This window comes from Solea senegalensis, linkage group LG3 (genome assembly GCF_019176455.1).
Source record: "Solea senegalensis isolate Sse05_10M linkage group LG3, IFAPA_SoseM_1, whole genome shotgun sequence".
In the NCBI taxonomy this organism is placed as follows: domain Eukaryota; kingdom Metazoa; phylum Chordata; class Actinopteri; order Pleuronectiformes; family Soleidae; genus Solea; species Solea senegalensis.
The window spans coordinates 3,569,720-3,588,050 of NC_058023.1; the positions used below are offsets into that span (position 1 = coordinate 3,569,720).

General features: G+C 42.5%; 1 protein-coding gene across 3 annotated transcripts in view; it reads left to right on the forward strand.

Moving 5' to 3' along the window:
• Positions 1-18,331, forward strand: part of lin7a (lin-7 homolog A (C. elegans)) — a 41,123-nt gene that overhangs the window by 18,045 nt on the left and 4,747 nt on the right. Inside the window, exons 2-6 of one of the 3 annotated variants that reach the window (XM_044020688.1) lie at positions 602-720; positions 6,791-6,862; positions 10,979-11,188; positions 11,775-11,990; positions 16,164-17,916. In XM_044020688.1, the coding sequence (XP_043876623.1) occupies positions 602-720; positions 6,791-6,862; positions 10,979-11,188; positions 11,775-11,990 (617 nt within the window). In that variant the 3' untranslated portion in view covers positions 16,164-17,916. Of the gene's footprint in view, positions 1-601; positions 721-6,790; positions 6,863-10,978; positions 11,189-11,774; positions 11,991-16,163; positions 17,917-18,331 lie in introns of those variants that run through there. The other 2 variants (XM_044020686.1, XM_044020689.1) reach the window with 2 other exon arrangements.

The window sequence follows — 18,331 nt, forward strand, 5'->3', positions numbered from 1 at the left end:
ACGTCACCGACTCTGAGCCCTGTGGAGCTGATTGACAACAGTTTTACGTTATATTTAAACATTGCACAGCGCAGCTTTGAATGTTGTTGATCGCGTCCACTCGTAATTAAAAGTGCGAACCCTTCGTTCCGACTTTGTTCCCACTTCTGTTCTCTTCTTTGTTGTCATGCGTGGGAGTGGAGCCAGTGAAACGGATCCATGGTCTCGATCGGTCTTGTGACCGCCGGCCTCCACTCAGTCTATTTCCATTATCCTGCCTATTGATTACCTCCAGCACATTTATCATGGCTGTGCCCTTAATGCAATTGAATGGAGATTTTTTTTTTTTAATTTAAACCTAACACCGGCACAGTGACTGGCCACTTTATTAGGTACAGCTGATATAACGCCGTAGGAGTGTTCTTTGGGCTGAAGTAGCTCATCGCCTCAGAGGTCGAGATTATGGTGTCTCTGGTATACACAGTAGAATTTCTGCATTTCTGTACCATTGGCGGTACACGTCCTAAAGTTTGAGAACTCGGGTCACATTCAAACATCACTTCAATCACGTTTCCTCCTCATTCTCATGCCAGTTCTCTTTCTCTCTGCTTGGTTCCTCCAGATGTTGCGAGGGCTATCGAGCTGCTGGAGAAGCTGCAGGAGTCGGGCGATGTCCCCGGCCACAAGCTCCAGTCTCTGAAGAAAGTCCTTCAGAGTGAATTCTGCACAGCCATCAGAGAGGTGAGTCACAGCTGCTGCTGTCGTCCAGGACGGACTCGCCGTCGTCACTCATAGTCTTTTTCGCTTCTTCTCCTTTTGCTGCTGTGAGATTCACACCTTTCTATATAAAGCCTCAGCTCCGTCATCTGTTGGTGGAGTTTGGGTCCAAGAGAGACAAAAAACTCACACCACAAGACTCCGCCACTCCGTCATCCTTTCATCGCCATTCATCAGGAGCGAGCGCTGACTCGCCGTGACACCGTTCACAACAACTCGTCCGCGTTCCGCCGTCCTGTCTGCTGTGAGACACTGAACCGTCCGCCGGTGACAGGCGTTCGTTACGAGTTACGAGTTAGGGGAAACAGATGACAGATGCCACGACTGCGGCCTCGACGTCGGGAGTTAATTGTAAACAAAGTGAACATGTAATTTGTCCTGGAACGAAAGCGGACAATTAACCGACCTAATCAGTCTGTCAGCGAGAGGAGCCGCGCTTTGTTTCCTGCGGCGAGATGGAGTCGTAAATCAGAGCGGGACATGGTTTTTAGCGCCGCGTACATATCACACCTTTTTTTTAATGACCAACTCCAGATTCTCTGGTTCTAAAAACTCAGTCGGACACTTCCCGCGCGGCTTCAATATTTATAGGGGGTAAACAAAAAAGGTGTGGGGGGGGCGTCGTTGTTGGTCATTTTGAAGTTTGGCGATAAAAGGGAGGTTTGTTTTACGGCGTTTGCATGACAGGTGATAGAGAGAGGAGAGAGGCTGTGCATGCTAAACACAAGACACTGAAGCACTTTAGAGTTATTATTTGAGGAGGGAAAAATGGGTTTTGATTAAAAACTGATGTAAAAGGCAAATTTGTGCCACTTTTTTTACGCTGAAATGAATTTAAAAAAACTGTGAGAATCACGTAATGTAATCTTTATGATCTCAAACTCATGTGCTAGAGCGGCAGCTAACGATTATTTTTCATAACTGATTCATCTGTTGATTAGTTTCCAGATGAATTGGTCCATAAAAGATCAGAAAATGTCGATAAAACCTGGAAATGACGACGTTCCCATGTCCACAAACGGAAAGTGATTCAGTTTTAATGATTTCTTTCTTACATGGAGCATTTAAGAAGTATCTAAATACTACTTGTATGTTATTCTTTTTACTTTTGTCTTTTATTTATAACTCATCAGCGCTTAGTTGACTTTTTCTGTTGTGGACAGCTGCTCTATGGAGCTTGAATTGTCCCCCTGATGGACAAATAAAGTTGTTGGAATTGAATTGAAACAGCCAGAATCAGCCTAAGAACTCATATAATTCCAATATTCAAACATAACAATAATAATACATTTTATTTACACTTTACACTGCAAAAAAATGCCTCTATTAAGGGAAAACTACTTGTTTCAGGCAAAATTATCTGCCAGAAAGTGGCACTTAAGTTAAGTTTTCTTAAAAACAAGTCAAATCTTCAGCCTTATTAAGTAAGTGATTGGATAAATACAATGAAGTCAAGTCAATTACGTACGTACAGATTTTCATTTTTTGCAGTGTACAAAAACAAACAGATAACAGACAATGGAGAGGAAGTACAGAGAGTACTTTACACAGGTGGGTTGTGAGTCTGGATTTAAAGTCTCTGCGGGTCTTAAAATATTAAGACTTCAACCGGTTTAACTGCAGGGGGGCGCAAAAGTTACATCACCGGAAATGTTAAACATGATTTATTTTGCCATTTGGATTTTGATGTGCTGTAAGCTGTAATCTTAGCATATTCCAATTTACTCTCCTTGAATTTAGTATTATTATTAGATTGGACAGGGCTGCAACAATTATTTAATGGCTAAACGAATTTCAAACTGTTTTGATAATCACGTTGAGTGCTTCTGATTTTTCAGCTTCTTGAATTGTGAATATTTTCTGGTTTCTTTGCTCCATTAAACAAACAAACAAAAAATTTCGAGGTTTGGTAAACACCGTTTTTCAACATTTTCTGACGTGTTGCCGTACTCAATTGATCAAGAAAATAACCGAAAGGTGTAGCCACACTTTGTCGTCACGGTTTCAGCAGAAGGTTTTATTTCGTAAGGACTGCAGTCATTTTTTTAAACAACCGGCTGTTACATCACATCAAACCCATAATGAAGGAAGCCTCAGTCCTTTCCGCTCGCGGGGGTCGAGCTGTGCTCTGGTCGGCCCAGTGAAGCCTGGTACATCCTGACACTGCCACGGTCACTCGTGTGCAATGACAATGAGCTGCTGCTGCTGCTGCTGCTGCTGCTGCTGCTGCTGCCGCTGCCGCCGCTGCTGCTGAGTGTCACTAGGGAAACCGACTGTGGTGGTCAATTACAGGTTTGGGGTGACCGTTGCTGAGAGAGGACCTGCAGAAAAGTGCTGGCTCCGGCTAGCGACAGAGTCTGACTGTTATTTAGCAGCGGAATTGGGGTGGGGGTGGGGTGGGGGGGCCGAGTGCCCTGATGTACACGCCTGCTGTGAATATGGCGGCAGTAACAGCCAGAAGGTTGATTTTCTTTATGTGCAATCTGTCCGTCCCGCAGAGCAGCGTCTCTCAAACACTTTTTCTCACAGTCAAAGTGGTGTTTCCGTCCAATTTTCAGCCACTTTACGCTCTCCGTACGTCGTACCAAAAGATCCGTAAAAAAAATCTTTCACTCCCTGTTGGAAGTGTTTGGAGTTTACAAAGACTTTTAGAGTCTTAGAAAAGTTCTCAGGTTTTTCATTTTCTCCGCGCGTCCTCCAAATTTCTCCTCTAACAAAGTTAATGTTAGTCCAGGAAGCTCTCCTACAGAGAGAGGATTCAAATTACATTATACTTTTAATGTAATTAGAATAGAATAGAATAGAATATTTGAAAGTATCTTTTGTATACTTTATAGGGCCGGCGGAGGTATGACGTAGAAATCCTGTATGGAGAGATTGTTAAAAACCAACATTCAGGGTGATTTCACACCAGCTCCGGCCACTAGAGGTCGCTCAACTCATCGCAACAGCAACGAAAGACTTAGTTTTCATGACATAATGTACCTGTTTCAAAGTAAAAGCACTCTAGCGTACTCTAGGCGTCCATTTGTGTCTTTTCAATTGGGCTTTTATTGTGAAATATTGACAGGACTAATGGATCGTGGAGGATTTTATTTCGAAGGTTATTATTTATGATGATTTTTCAGCGACAAAGCCAAAGTGGATGACGTCATTAAACGAATACAACGGTAAACATTATTGGGATTTAAAGAGTGTTGGAAAGAAACAAAAAACATCGTTTTTGCATAATTTTACGCAGAAATTGTGCATATTTTAGGTGCCGCCCTCTCGTCAAACACTCATGTCCGTGTCGTTTCACTTCATTATCACAGTGACCTTTTCTCCGAGAGAGAGAGAGAGATGAAAGAGGCCGTTCAGCAGGAGTTTGGACAAACAGAGACAGAGTCAGATGAGCTGGACGAGTCTCGCGTCCCTGCGTTCGTCTCCACTGCGGGAAAACAGTTGTCAGGGTCAATCAGCCTTTACAAATGGGGAAGGAAGGGAAGTAAGGAAGGAAGGACACGACGAGTGGAAAGCGCTAACCAGCTGGAAATGATGGAGAGAGGGAATTCGCTGAGTCTCGTTTGACGAACACAGCGGGGGAGGAAAAAAACCAGAGCGACTGATTTTACACTCCAGTGGAGATTTTCAATTATCCTAATAGACTGTGTTTGGTTGTTGTTGTTTTAATATATGAAAGTAAAAGATTTGAGCCGATCCATGAACTCCTATGCAGGATTTAATTTAACCACTTCAGAGTCATTGTGGGGAGAGCTGTCTCCAACTGAATTTGAAGTCGCGATGACTTCTCGTTCCCCCTTCATCTGATCTTTTGTCTCTCGGACTCCAGAGGAAAACAGAAAGCCGAGGACGATAGTTACTTTAAACTTCATCACGTTCTGCTGCAGAAGACCCTAAAACTAGTGATCGAGGCTTTAAATCCTCAGGGGAACGTTTACAGACATCGTAAATCAAGTCGGAATTAGTTAGAAGCTCATTTTCCTTCAGAGTCCTTTCATGGAAAAGTAAAATCCTGTCGACTTGGACTCCCAGAACTAACTCCAGAGTCAATTTGATGGTGTGGTGAAGTGGCTCGTTACAGAGCGATTGGGGGGGGTTGTCTCCACTGCCCCCTACTGGTCTCTTAGCGCAAAAGACAAACTCTCAGCTGTGAGTTCTTACAAGAGTGAGGATAAAGATGCAGGCGATGGACGGATAGATGTTTACTTAAAAGCATGTCCTCCGAAACTGTAGGGGGAGCTCCGTAGAGAAAAATCAACCAGACTTGCAGAGTTCTGGTCTAAGAGAGGATGGACAACTTTGTGCGAAAACTTAGAAGCTCATTTTTGTAACCAGTGGAGTCGCCCCCTGGTGGTTCCGCAGTATATTCTTATTTTCTTGTCAGCGTCAGGATGAAACGACACCCATTGGTTTTTCTCAACACGGGGGTTCACTGTCACGTCAGTGCGGCCGACTCTGACTCGCTCTTCCTTTCTATTATTGTTTTTATTCTCTCAGTTCAAGTGTCGTGTGTGTGTGTGTGTGTGTGTGTGTGTGTGTGTGTTCACCCAGGTTTCTTTGTTTGATGACGCAGGAAGGAAGGAAGCGTGAGGGTGAGGCCAGACTGAAGGCATCGCTGCTTTGAACACGTCTGCCAAAGAGAGAAATAAAAAATAAATAGAGGCTTGACAGGGAATTTAAAAGACCTCTGCAGGACAAGCGGCGTTTGCAGTGCAGGCAGGAGTGTAACCGCGATGAGAGACGACTGACATGAGAGACGCAAGAGTTGCATGTGTTCTCCAGGAGAGACCGTGCATGTTAATATATGCCTTATTTTTAGCTTTATATATATTTAGTTTATTGCCGTCTTATGGCTGTTTTTTCCAACGACTATGTTAAAACCTATACAGAGGTTATAAGCGTTATAGTTCCAAGTTATTGTCATGAATTCAGAATCTCCTCCTGCTTTTCCATCCCGTCGTCTTCTCTCTCACTTCTCTGAACGTAAGTGCTTTTTACACGACACGTCTGAAGCCGGCAAAGGTCAGCTGTCGGCATCGATTTCCCTCGGCCTGCGCGAAAGAGCAGAAAACGTTGTTTTTCACCCTCCTGGACGCAAAGCGAGCCACCACTCGGGCTGCAGCTCAGGTCCAGCAGTGAAGTATTTCTGTTTGTCTGTCCCGCAGACTTTCTGAACTCCATGTCTGCACAAGCCTAAAAACATTGTATTATTATTATTATTTGAAATTGAATTGAATTGCGTTAAAGGTCAAGTTGTTTAAGTATTAATTATAGCTCTGCTTGTTACAATCGGAGACACGTCGGGGGAATTACAGTGGCCTTTGTTTGCCTGAAAGGATTCTATTCTATTCTTTGGTTGTGTATTCAGCTTCTGCGTGACCATTTTGGCCGCTGTAGAACATATGAAAGGTTTGCTTTTAACTGGTAAACGGTGAGAAAGACACGTTTTTATGTCAAACCCATTGTTTTCCATTGTTTCACTGTCTCCCGTTACGTGTCAATCAAAACAGGTGAATTAAATAGTTGAAAAATGAAAGGGCAACAATAATGATATACAAAATAAATAAGAAGTAGAGTAAGAATATATAAATAACCTTTTATGTCGCTACAACCCTAGTTCGCTCATTTACGTAGGGTGCCAATCGCCAAAATGGACGTCCAAATGGCCGACTTCTTGTTGCGTTGAGGACATGGTTATGGTCGACTGTTTTGTTCGTCTTGGTCCATAACATCTTCCCACCAAGTTTGGGGAAATTCGGTGGAACTTAATTTTGCCTGTTTTTACCTGAGCGATAAGCCATTTTGGCTCTTGCCATTCGTGGCTCGGGCCCTGATAGATTAAAAAAGGCGCGATGGGGTAACCGTCAAACTCATTGTTGCAGCGAGTGCATGAGGTGTTGTATGACAACCAGTCAGTCATCTCTGACGTTCCAGAAATGGACAGTTTTGAGGGGACACGACCGATTGACAGTGGAAAAATAAATAATCCATATTAATCCAATGACCCGTCACTCTGTCACATGTCTTTCAGGTTTACCAGTACATGCACGAAACAATCACCGTGAACGGCTGTCCAGAATACCAGGCGAGAGCCACGGCGAAGGTAAGGGAAGCTTTTTTAAAAAAATATATATATAAAGTTTGGCCAGTGACAACTGTTATTAATGATTTAAAGACGACCGGTTAATCACAGTGGCCCCAATTATATTATTCCCATTTGTTCTATTGACAGAATCCGCGTGGAATTAACAAAGTATGTTCTCGTCCTACTTTGCTAATGGCCCTCATTGAGCGTGTGTCTGTGTGATTAAGTTATAATAAGTGAGTGCCTTTTATTTATTTATTTTTTAAATTGGAAGAACCTCTCTCTGTCTATGGTCTTGATGAAAGCTCATCCAATTAAACCCAAGCCGGCCGTGTGAATTAATGGCTGTGTAGAAGAGCAACTGATGAAGTGCAAGGACGTAAAGAAGAAGACGACGACTGAGGGCAGAACAATAGAAAGAAGGATGGACGGATGGATGGATGGATGGAACTCAAGTGCACCCAAATGGACTTTTGTAAGCAAGACGTTCTAAACACACGATAAGAACTTGGTGAAGATCTTCAACGTGTAATGAAGAAGTTGAAGAATAGCCTGCTGGAAATTATTAGATGAAGAAGAAGAAGAACAACAACAAGCATGTAGAGCTAAGGTTGCTAAGGCAAGCAGTCACACTTTCCCGTACCGAAACACCCAACATATTGTAGGGGGCTCTTGGTAGCTACCAGAGTGTCATCATGGTGTCCGTTGTTGTTGCTTTGTGTCTTACAAAAAAACATCCATTCATTCATTCATTCATTCATTGAGCATACATGCAATTTGATTGCTGCAGCTTTGAACATGAGGTTAGTTAACAAGAAAACAAAGAAACAGATTGTGGTTAAGGCCCATGTATGCTGCGTTTTTGTCCGTTTCACGTCCGCTATCTCCATCGCTACCCTACGTACTGTACCTCCGTGTGTCTCTCAAACATGGCGACCATTGAAGAGGTTATTTCGCGGCTGTGGAGCCGTCGCATTGGTGTTGCCGATGAAAGGTTGTCGTTTTCCTGACTGACTGGATGATTTACTCTATACTGCACCCGCGATGTCCGGTGTCCGTCTTTGATAGATATAAATGGATTTATTAATTGGCCTTTAGTCAAAAGCCTGTGAATCTGAGAACTTAAAAACCATGCGTACACAAGAGATAGATGGTCATTCATATACGTTCTGTAGTTGTCTGCATTTTTGAAAGTATCACAACATGTTGAAAACATCAGAAGTGAGACGGTTTGCTGTGACACGGATGTAGAGCCTAATGCACTGGGCTAATTCTGCCGTGCAAACGAGATGAAGGAAGGATCTCGTCTGTTAGAGGCTCAGGCTTTTATGAACGACAACAAAGAGGGAAAGCTTTCATGTGAAGAGCAGGAGGACGATGAGATGCGGGAAGATAGATGATGATAGCACTTCCTTTGTGGCTTCTCGCTGACCAGCTCTTTTCTCTTTTATTGGCTCTGCTGACAGACTTTCTGATTATTCTGCAGAACAAACATATCGTAAAAGTAGTCGTTCAATTTTCTTAGATAAAGCTACTTGTGATTTTCTTGAAGAAAATAGGAGATCACGACCTCTATATCTGTGTATTTAACGAGCAATTTTAACAAGGTGTGTTCAATTAGCATAACAATAGGGATGCAGAAGAAATAGCTAGCCTAGCTGTGTCCAAACTTCAAAATTACACCACCTAGCAAATATAAAGCTCACAAAATTAAAAATATATTTGTTACATTTTGAAGCAAAGCCATTGAAGCTAGCTGTATCCTAGCTACGTTGTGTTTAAGCTAGGCTACAAAGCTCTAGCGCCATCTTTATTACTCAGTCGCTTAAGCTAGGACACGGAGGAAAATCCTAGTTGTTTATACATTTTAATTTTATTTGTGTGTTCATTTTAGAAACATATTATTGAAGGTTTAAGAGGAAAACTCAGGTGATTTGAACCGAGCTAGGTTAGCTTATTTCCCATGTTGCCATTCTTAGTAATTAGTGGTGGGGTTTTCCGCACATAAGGCAGCTTAAAAATACAAATTACTAAATTTAAACCCAGGAGCAAATATCAATCATTCATCACTATAATTATTGATAAAAAAAAAATATATATCTTAAAAGCATATTATTGATCTCTGATGTGTTAATACATCCCCTGCTATTAATCAGCTGGATACCTTTGTCTGATCTGAGGGAAAGAAAAGAAACCTTTATTTATGACTTAAGTACAGCAATTTCTCCTCTACAAAAAAAACGCTGTGACTAAGCTCGAAAAACCATGAAGACGTGATTTAAGCAGCTTTAAAACTCCCATCAGCTTTTCTTCTCTTTCGCACCAAACTTACAGAAGTTACAGCCCCAAAAAAAAATCTGTAGCAGAATTTGCATTTCCTGGGTAATTAACCACGCGGCTAATGGTCCAAGATGGCTTAGTTTTGGGAGAATGTTTACCAGGGAGAACTGGGGTCTCTCTCTCTCTTTTTTTTTATTCTCTAGTCGAGATATTCTTAAAACCAATCCGCGGCGTGAATCGCATCCCATCAGTGTCACACACAGTCAATGTGAAAGAGGTGTGTATTGTGGCGGCGGTAGTAGCAGCAGAGGCAATAATGACGAAATAAGTGAAACATCTGACGACTCTCCTGTTCCTCCAACACTTGAGTGTTCACTTAATGAGACGGCAAATCTCCCAACAATCGAGGTTTCTATTTCACATGAGCAACTCTCTCCTCTTTGATTGCTTCATTAACGAGATTAATTTAGCCTCTAAGTCCTGGCCAAAGGCTCTTAATACTGATCTTAATAGAGATGGGGAGTATGAGGCCGCGTGTGCGGGGGGAAGGGAGGCTGATGATCAAATGGCTAGAGATATGTGGAGTCATATTCATACAGTGCAGCATCTCGTATCCCGTGGCAACATTTAAAATGCCTCCTGTCTTTGGAAGGTGGCGGCCATCTGCCAGATTGCTTTTTCATTCGCAGAAACACAGATAAAGTTGTGAAGGTCGATGTGCTGTGAGGCGCCGGGAGGCGACGCCGTGCATGCTGAAGAACTGCAACTCCACACAGCATCGCGCAGAGAGAGGCGCGGGCAGGGAGGAGGAGGCGGGAGCAGAGAAAGGAAAGGAGGACAGGGAGGCAAGGAAGCCAGGGAGTGGAAGTTGACACAGTACAGTAACCGTCATAAAACAGGCCGTAAAAGAGAAGAGATTAAGTTTGAAAATGCATGTGCATACTGCAAAAGACACAAACCGCTCCTCTTCTTTCCTTTTTTTTATTTTTATCCTCAGTTTTGCTCATCCCATGACAGCAAAGCACCTGTGGCAGAGTGTCTGCGGCGCCTCTGTCCATTTGCCATTAGAGCAGGAGCTTTGGAGCTTGACTTGCGCTTCAAAGCAACTCCAACCAGCACGTGGAGATCCAGAGCTGCTCCCGCTACAGCGCTTGCTTTGGATGCGTTTAATCCGCGTTGCTGAGGAACGTCGAAACGTCCCCGACCTGACTTAATCCCAACGCTCGGCTGTAGTTGTCAATGCTGGAATGAGAAGATGGAGCGCCGGCGCGCCTTTTAAAAAAAATTGAAATCAATGAGATTTCCAACGTGTGTAATGAAGACGGATAATGGCGCGATCGCGCTAAGTGCAGGAGCAGACGTGCATTTCTAACACGCTTGACACGAACTACGACATACTGTAACGTATTAACAACAAAGATAAATTCAAGAGGTGGAAAAAAAAAGGCAACATCACCGATGCCAACTGCCGTAAAACTCCGAGAACATAAATTCAAGAAGAAGCACTGGGGTCCTTTGTAATTGTTTATGGGATGTGTAGTTCCCTCACCCTTAGATAAATTACATACATAGTCTTGTACCTAATTTCTTTTTTTTTCCCCCGATTTCCAACATATTCTTCTTCCAAATCCAGTTTTATGGTCACAGTTTGTTTTTCCTCGTAGCTGCTCGGCCTTGTGCTACTTCAGCCATGTGTTGTTTTCAGGGACAATAGTCTCAAAGGTGATGGATGGCGACGCAAGACACTTTGTATCCCCGCTTGCAAAAATTTGTGTAAAGGAATATTTCTTTTGGACGACGATTTACTGTTTCGTGCTCAGTCTCCGAGCCCTTATCTGCTCTCTCCTCCCCCAGGCCACAGTCGCGGCCTTCGCAGCCAGCGAGGGTCACTCTCACCCGCGGGTGGTGGAGCTGCCCAAGACGGAGGAAGGCCTGGGCTTCAACGTGATGGGCGGCAAAGAGCAGAACTCGCCAATCTACATCTCCCGCATCATTCCCGGAGGTGTGGCAGAGAGACAAGGGGGCCTAAAGCGAGGGGACCAGCTCTTGTCCGTCAACGGCGTGGTACGTCCAACCGTAGACTGTATATGCTACTTCGTCCAGGGTCTCGCAATCCTGGTCCCTGGTACCCACTGTCCTGCATGTTTGAGATGTTTCCCTGCTCTGACACACACTGATCATCAAGCTCTGCAGAAACCTGATAACGACCCATTTATTTGAAACTCCTAAAACAAGCAGCGCAGTGGGTCCTCAGGACCAGGATTAGGCTTCACTTTGCCATACAAACGACTTCACTCTCTTTTATACGCAGCCTGAGTCCAGGCATACTTCAGTTTCTCAGCCTCGCATGTGGAGAGAGTCTAGATAAATGTATCCGTCTCTTTTTATGATCTAATCCTGCCCAGAAAAACTGAAATATTTATTTATTATAAAATGAGGCAGTGTGTCGTTACGTGTCCGACACGTGGAGAGCTGCTGAGATCAAAGTGCTGCCTTGTCTTGCATAAGGAACAGAAACACATCTTCACCCAGCGTGGAGACATAAATAACAGTGCATTTATACATGAGATGACTCAGGACTGGGAAATGGAGCACCGTCGGGTTACTATTACTACGAAACATGGTAAAACAGTCTCTTACCCTCCTGCAGAGCGTGGAGGGCGAGCATCACGAGAAAGCGGTGGAGCTGCTGAAGGCTGCCAAGGACAGTGTGAAGCTCGTGGTCCGCTACACGCCCAAGGTGCTGGAGGAGATGGAGGCGCGCTTCGAGAAGCTGCGCACGGCCCGGCGACGCCAGCAGCAGCAGCTCCTCATGCAACAGCAGCAGCAGCAGAACCTGGCCTCGCAGCAGAACCACATGTCGTAGGTGAGGCGCTTCATGGCTTCAAGGGTGACGGGGGCTGGGCGGGGGGGCGCAGAGTCATGCTTCTTTGAACATAATCACTTTTTCTTCATTAAACACATGCCAAGAGCTATTAACAACTGCTGTGAGAGACTGCTTTAAAATGTGAAACAAAATAATAAGGTGATCAACATATTTAACATAGCACTAAGCATTTTTATTTAAAACGTCACATTATTTCTGTCATTTTTCAAAAACATGAGCTGATGCTCAGGCTCCTGAACTTCTAGCAGAACTTGGCACACTGGTAACATTAGTTGACACACTTGACTACATCCTCGCTCTGTGTTTTGGTTGCTTTTGGCGGTTTTAGAGATAATCCAATCTAATCCAACTTCATTTGTAGCACTTTAAAACTACCACAAAGTGGACCAAAGTGCTCTACAGAATAATAAACAAAAGGCATCGAAGTTGACAAGAGGCGATAAGATACGTCTAAAACAACTGAAACTAATTTAAAAAAAAATAAATAAATATGTGGATAGAAACCATAAAAACAAAAAAAATAAAATGGAAATAACATAAACATAAACAGTGTCAAAGAAATCCAGAATTGCAATAATTCAACGTACTTTAAATATGTAATCATTTATTGCTGGACAAGCGTTCACTGTTTAAAATGATTCAATTTAAAGGAGAAAAACTAACAATTTATTTCCTGAGCCCAAACCTTGTCCTTGCACTCATTCAAACTCAAATGTGTTTGCTGACTTCATTGATTTGTTTTGAGTCTTGCAGTTTGCTCCATGCTAAGCCAAGCTAACAAACAGTTGGCTGTGAAAAACTCTTAAAAAGTGAATAGTGCTGCTTTGTAGCTTACCTCTGGATAGCAGTTTCCTTATAGATGCTAAGCTTAGCTAACAAAAATGTCTGGCTACAACAAGTCTTAAAAAAGTGATACTAACACGGTAGAGCTAGCTAACCCCATGTTTTGAGGATTATTTTTACTCACCGTAGGTTTAAATTCCAACTTGCAGCCCTTTGATGTCTCTCTTTCTTTCCCTTTATCACACTTAACGCTGTTGTCAATGAAATACTTGGTAAATAGCTCTATAATCTGTCAGCTATCACTGATGTTCATAAAGGAGGCTATTGCTAACGGCAGCAACAGACAGGAAGTTAGCCAAAAGATCCATCCTGTCAAATATAAAGCAAAATTACCATTAAATTATCTTAAAAATAAAGTTTTAAATGCATTTTTTGGAATGCTGAAGTATCCAACCTGTGTTTGTGAGCCTGCGATATTATAGTTTCATACAATTTGCATCATAAATGGCTTTTAGAGGTGAAGTTATTAGATTTGTATGAGATTATGCGCATATATTACGATTGCTAAATTGATTGTACACAACACGCATTATGTTCAATATCCACTTGTTATGACTATCTGTGCACTTGGCTAGTGTTAGTGACGGATCTTTGCTGACAAACAAACAGGGAGCACAGTTGAGTTGTTCAAGTTGAAATGTTATAGTGTCTAAAACACTATTGACTCCAGATAAACTAATACTGGACTGTTATTTGATCTAAAACCACTGTGAAACCCTGAACGTCATGAATTATTGCTTTATTTTATCTCCCAGCCTGAACGGCTGACGGAGGTCAAATTGAGACGAGCTCAGATTATCTTTGAGCTTCAAAATGGATTTACTTTTTCATGTGAATTTCATTTTGGATTAGAGGTGTGCGCTATTTTAAGACATGGATGTTATAAAACAAAAACCAGAGGAAAGAGAGGGACTTCCGATATTACCTTTTTCATACGAGCATGTGCACAGCCTCAGGGCTTAGACCTCCAGGCAGAAAATCCAGCTGCATCTTTTACGAATCTTTAAAAAGATTATGTTTAATCCGTGTCATTTATTGCAGGGTTTTTGGTAAAGATGAAATGTAGTCTATATTTGGCCTGTTCTGTTAATATGAAGCATATTCTTACTTTAGTTTAAATGGTTTACTATAAACACTACACCTGTGGACAGACAGTGGGTTGTATTTGTCTGACTTAAAACTTTCATTTGCACTCGCAGATGAATGGAACAGAATTTGGTGGTTGATGGTTTAAGGTCAAAGCGACAGCGAGCTTGAGGTGAATTTAATTTAATTTGAATGCAATGTCTCAGGAACACTTTGAGGTAATTTCCTCCGATTTGGATCAGACATTCAATTGGAATCATGGATGAACTAGTAATAATTTGGTAGAAATCAAAGTTGGAAACTCGAGATTTTGGTGGATGAAGAACAAGGTCAAGAATGAAAGGAGAATTTAGTTCGATCTGGCACAAAAGTTGTGTTGACCGAAAAGGCAGTGGTTAAAGTAAACAAAGCATTGGGTGGTTATGGTAGTTTGCTATGCGGGCACAACAGGGCCGGCCCAAGCCTGCATGGGACAAAATCTGGATTTTGGGACCCTTTATAATGCCAAGTAAACTACACAATGCTTCTGTGGGAATTCTGCACAGTTGCATCCCAAAGTCAGCCTTAATCTTAATCTCAATCTCAATCTCAGCCTTAATCTGTCTTAATCTCAAAAGAGTGGTCTTGTGTTGATTTTCACTTAGTATTCAAAAAAATGGCACGAGGTATAAGACAATAAACCTTTAACAATGCCATACCTTGGCGTGGGTGATGTTATCATCATGGAGGCCCTAAGCAGGTGCTTAGTTAGCTTATGCTGTCAAAACCAAAGCAAAGATACACGTTTTCTGAGTGGAATTTAAAAGCAAGGCAGGCCACTAATCAAACCATGGAAGTGAAATCACACCATGCCATGCCTAATTCCTCCCAGATTTATCGTGAGATTAGATTTCCCCTGATGAACTGGCTGGTGGGCATGTGTCCAAGATCTCCGTGGCACTGCCCATTTGATCTGAAATCCCGCCAAGCATGTCTCTCGTCTTGCACTTGGCGCGAGGCAGCTTTGGAAGATATTTGAGAGCTTGTAACAGTGTGTTGGTGGTGGGAGCTTCAGACAGGGAACAGAGCAGGGATCATGTTTTATCAATGCTGACATGCCGATTGCCGAGATTGGGTTTGGCGGCCAAACGCATTAATCTTACTCTCAAGCACTCCCGGGTGTCCTTTCCTCCTCCACACACACACATTTACTAATTTTAATAGATGCCAGTTTTTGTAAATGTATCTCAATTGAGACTTTTGACAATGATTTTAAACCGTGAGATGATAATCTAAAGAGCAGCCTCTGTTCTGGACAAGCGGAACACTTGGATGGCTAAAGCAGAGCGGAGAGCAGTTTTTCAAGAGAGGGGATTCCAGGAGAGCAGACAAAAGAAGTTCTAGAGGATTTCCATCAAGTGTGGACAGGCACTTGGCTGAGCATGACAAACCCGAGTTGCACAGATAATCCCGGACCATTAAAAGAAAGAAGTGAGTTTGGCCCAAGGTGAGATTTCTACGAGATTAGACAATGTTCTGGCGCAAGACGTGGTAATCAGACTGGTCATTGAATGCTTCGGGAGGCGAGTTTAGATGAAAGATGAGGAACAGGTGCGTGCGGGGAGGAGCGGGAACCCACTCGGCTAAAGCTCAGCGGAAAACACAGACCGACAAACCCAGGAAGGGTGTCCCGGAAAACCAATACGGATCCACAAAAGCCACTAAACATACAATGTGGTCCAAATGACATGTGGTTAGCATGATGGGATTAAAAAGTGGGCCTTGAAATGGTCAGAAGAGAGGCCATCATGGATGAAGCGGCTATTGCAAGTTGTCCTCCGTTCTGAACTCTGTCAGCACATCTGGCCTTTGACTTTGAGGGAATTGGTCCCGGGAAAGTCATTGAAAAGTATTTGAATGTGTGTCAACGAAGGTGTTGGCACCCTGATTTTCAAACTTCACAGTTTTGGGGGGCTCTAAAATGTCAAAGTTTTATGCATTTCGAGTAGTATTTGCGTCCAAAACACACGAGTGATTCCTGGAACACAACAACCAGAGCTGAAGTTACTCAGATTGTAAGTCCGAGTAGACGTAGAAGTGTTGTAGAGCCCCTGGTAGAGCTATGACACGTCTGACGTTGGGGCATCATTGACATCGGTAAAATCTTTTGACCAAACTGCCAGCATACCTTCGAGGCTTTGCTCTCAGATTGTTTCTCCTTCTCTATGATCCCTGCGCACACAGGTTGCTCCAGAAGAAGAAGAAGAAGTGAAGGGGCGAGCGGACATGTTGGATCCGCAAAGACCATCCGTTTGTGTCGAAGGTCCCTAAGGAAACTCTCTGTCGCGGCCGGAGGACAGAAACTCGACCGAGTAAAAGACTCTTTTACTTACAGTCTCTCTTGCTTCCAGTGTTCCACCAATTACTGAGAAAAGAAAACTAAGAGAGCCACAAAAACTGGTGCTTAGAGGGAGGCTGGCGCTGAACGTCGTTCCGTTTCTATTTCCTTTTGTAGGTCGTTCTTCTCCCGATTGTTGCCCTTTATGTGTTGTTTTTTTCCCTTTCGTTTACGGTCATCCATGTATGATTGCTGACACCATTTTTTTTCCCCCAGTATCATTTGTACAGTGGTGTTTCTATTTGATTCCTCAACTGGTGCTTGTGTCTCTGTACGAATGACCAACGATTAACTTCGCTCTTTTTTACACCTCCTATACTGTAGCAAGAACATTTTCTTTTAGATTTAGCAATAAGACAACACACATTCTTCGGTTTTTACAACGCTACAATTTCCGAGCCTCCGCCCGTTCAGTAGGTGCAGTAGTTTCGTGCGATTGGTTTACAAATGTGAAAACACTGTAAAGCAAAGTGGGTCTAAAGCATCGTCAGGCAGCTTCTGAGTCCAAATGTGTCCTCTTGACGAGATCATTATTGATTTACAGGTGGCGTGTACAACTCGTGTGCAATAACTGCGATGATTCGGAATTGATTATTAGTTCAGAAACGCGACATGAATGTCAAATAGTGCTAAATTCACGTTTATTTTTTTCTATCGTAAAGTTTATGAGATGAGAGATATTTTATGGTAAAGTTTTATCTTCTGTTACGGAGTATTATGTTATTGTTTGTGCTAAGATTATAATGATTTGAGATTATTTAAAAGAAAACTATAATAGTATGTTGTATAATACAGCACATACAGTGGGTCATGTGAGTCGGTTCCCCGCAGTTCTGTTCTGACAATCATTGTGTGCTACGATGAGATTGTGTTGAATGTTCTACCCTTTTTTCTTATTATTATCATCATTATTATTTTTATTTTTTTTCCTCTCTACCTGTAAAGAAAATCAGTTTCTCTACCAAACAATCCTAGAGCTCCGGTATCTTCATCATCTCTATCTTTGTGTTTTCTTTTTCAATTTTCTGTAAGAGGTTCTTCTGTATCATCTTATTTTCTTTTTGTTTGATCCACCACACTTTACTACCGCTGCGGCTGTTTCTTCTTCTTCTCTTTATCCCACAAACACAAAGCACATCATTTCTCGTAGGCTTGGAAATTTCTTCTTTTTTTGTCCAAATTGAGGTTGAGCAGAATGAAAAGTCGCTGAATTCAAGTCGAGACTCATTTCCAGGATTCATCCACGTGCGTCGTCTTAGCGTTGCTAAATTATTCCACACGCTGCATTTCTTTAGTAGCCTGTTAGCATTGAGGTCACGTAGCGCTAAAAACCTTGGCGTTACGTGACCGTGTTCAATGGGATATTTTGTCCGTCACTCACTCACTCGTTCACCCGCTCATCAAAATAAAGCCGATCTCTTTTTGTATCTTTTACTCTTTCTTAATTGACTTGCATTTTTGAAGCTGATGTTCCTGTATTTAACGTAAAGATTGAAAAAAAACAACAAAAAAAAAACACACGACAAACAAGATGTTGATATGCAATTGTTATACATAATATATTTGTATAAATAAATCTATGTGCTTGTGTACAGTGGACACAGTTGTCGGCGTTTCCTTCTTTGTCCCCTTTACCGCCGTCTCGAGTGTCCGTCCTGAGCGGTTAGAGCATCGATTTCCTTCACCACGGCCGTTCTTTACAATTGTTTACTGGATTATTTAATAAAATACATCGATTTTCACATTCAACGCTATTGATCCGTGGAAAGGGGCGATTCATTTTGCAGTTTATAACAATCCACACACACACACACACACACACACGTACCTCACTGGTAGGTTATATGTCAAAGGTCAAATACGCAAGAATAAATAAATGAATCATTTTGCAGTGAACAGATGGCACATTGTTATTTTTTGAGACGGGAAAACCTGGTCTGGCAGCGCTGCATTCTTCACTGCACACTTTAATCCCCTCACAAATCTCTCCATTAACTCAAGGATTGTCTGTCTC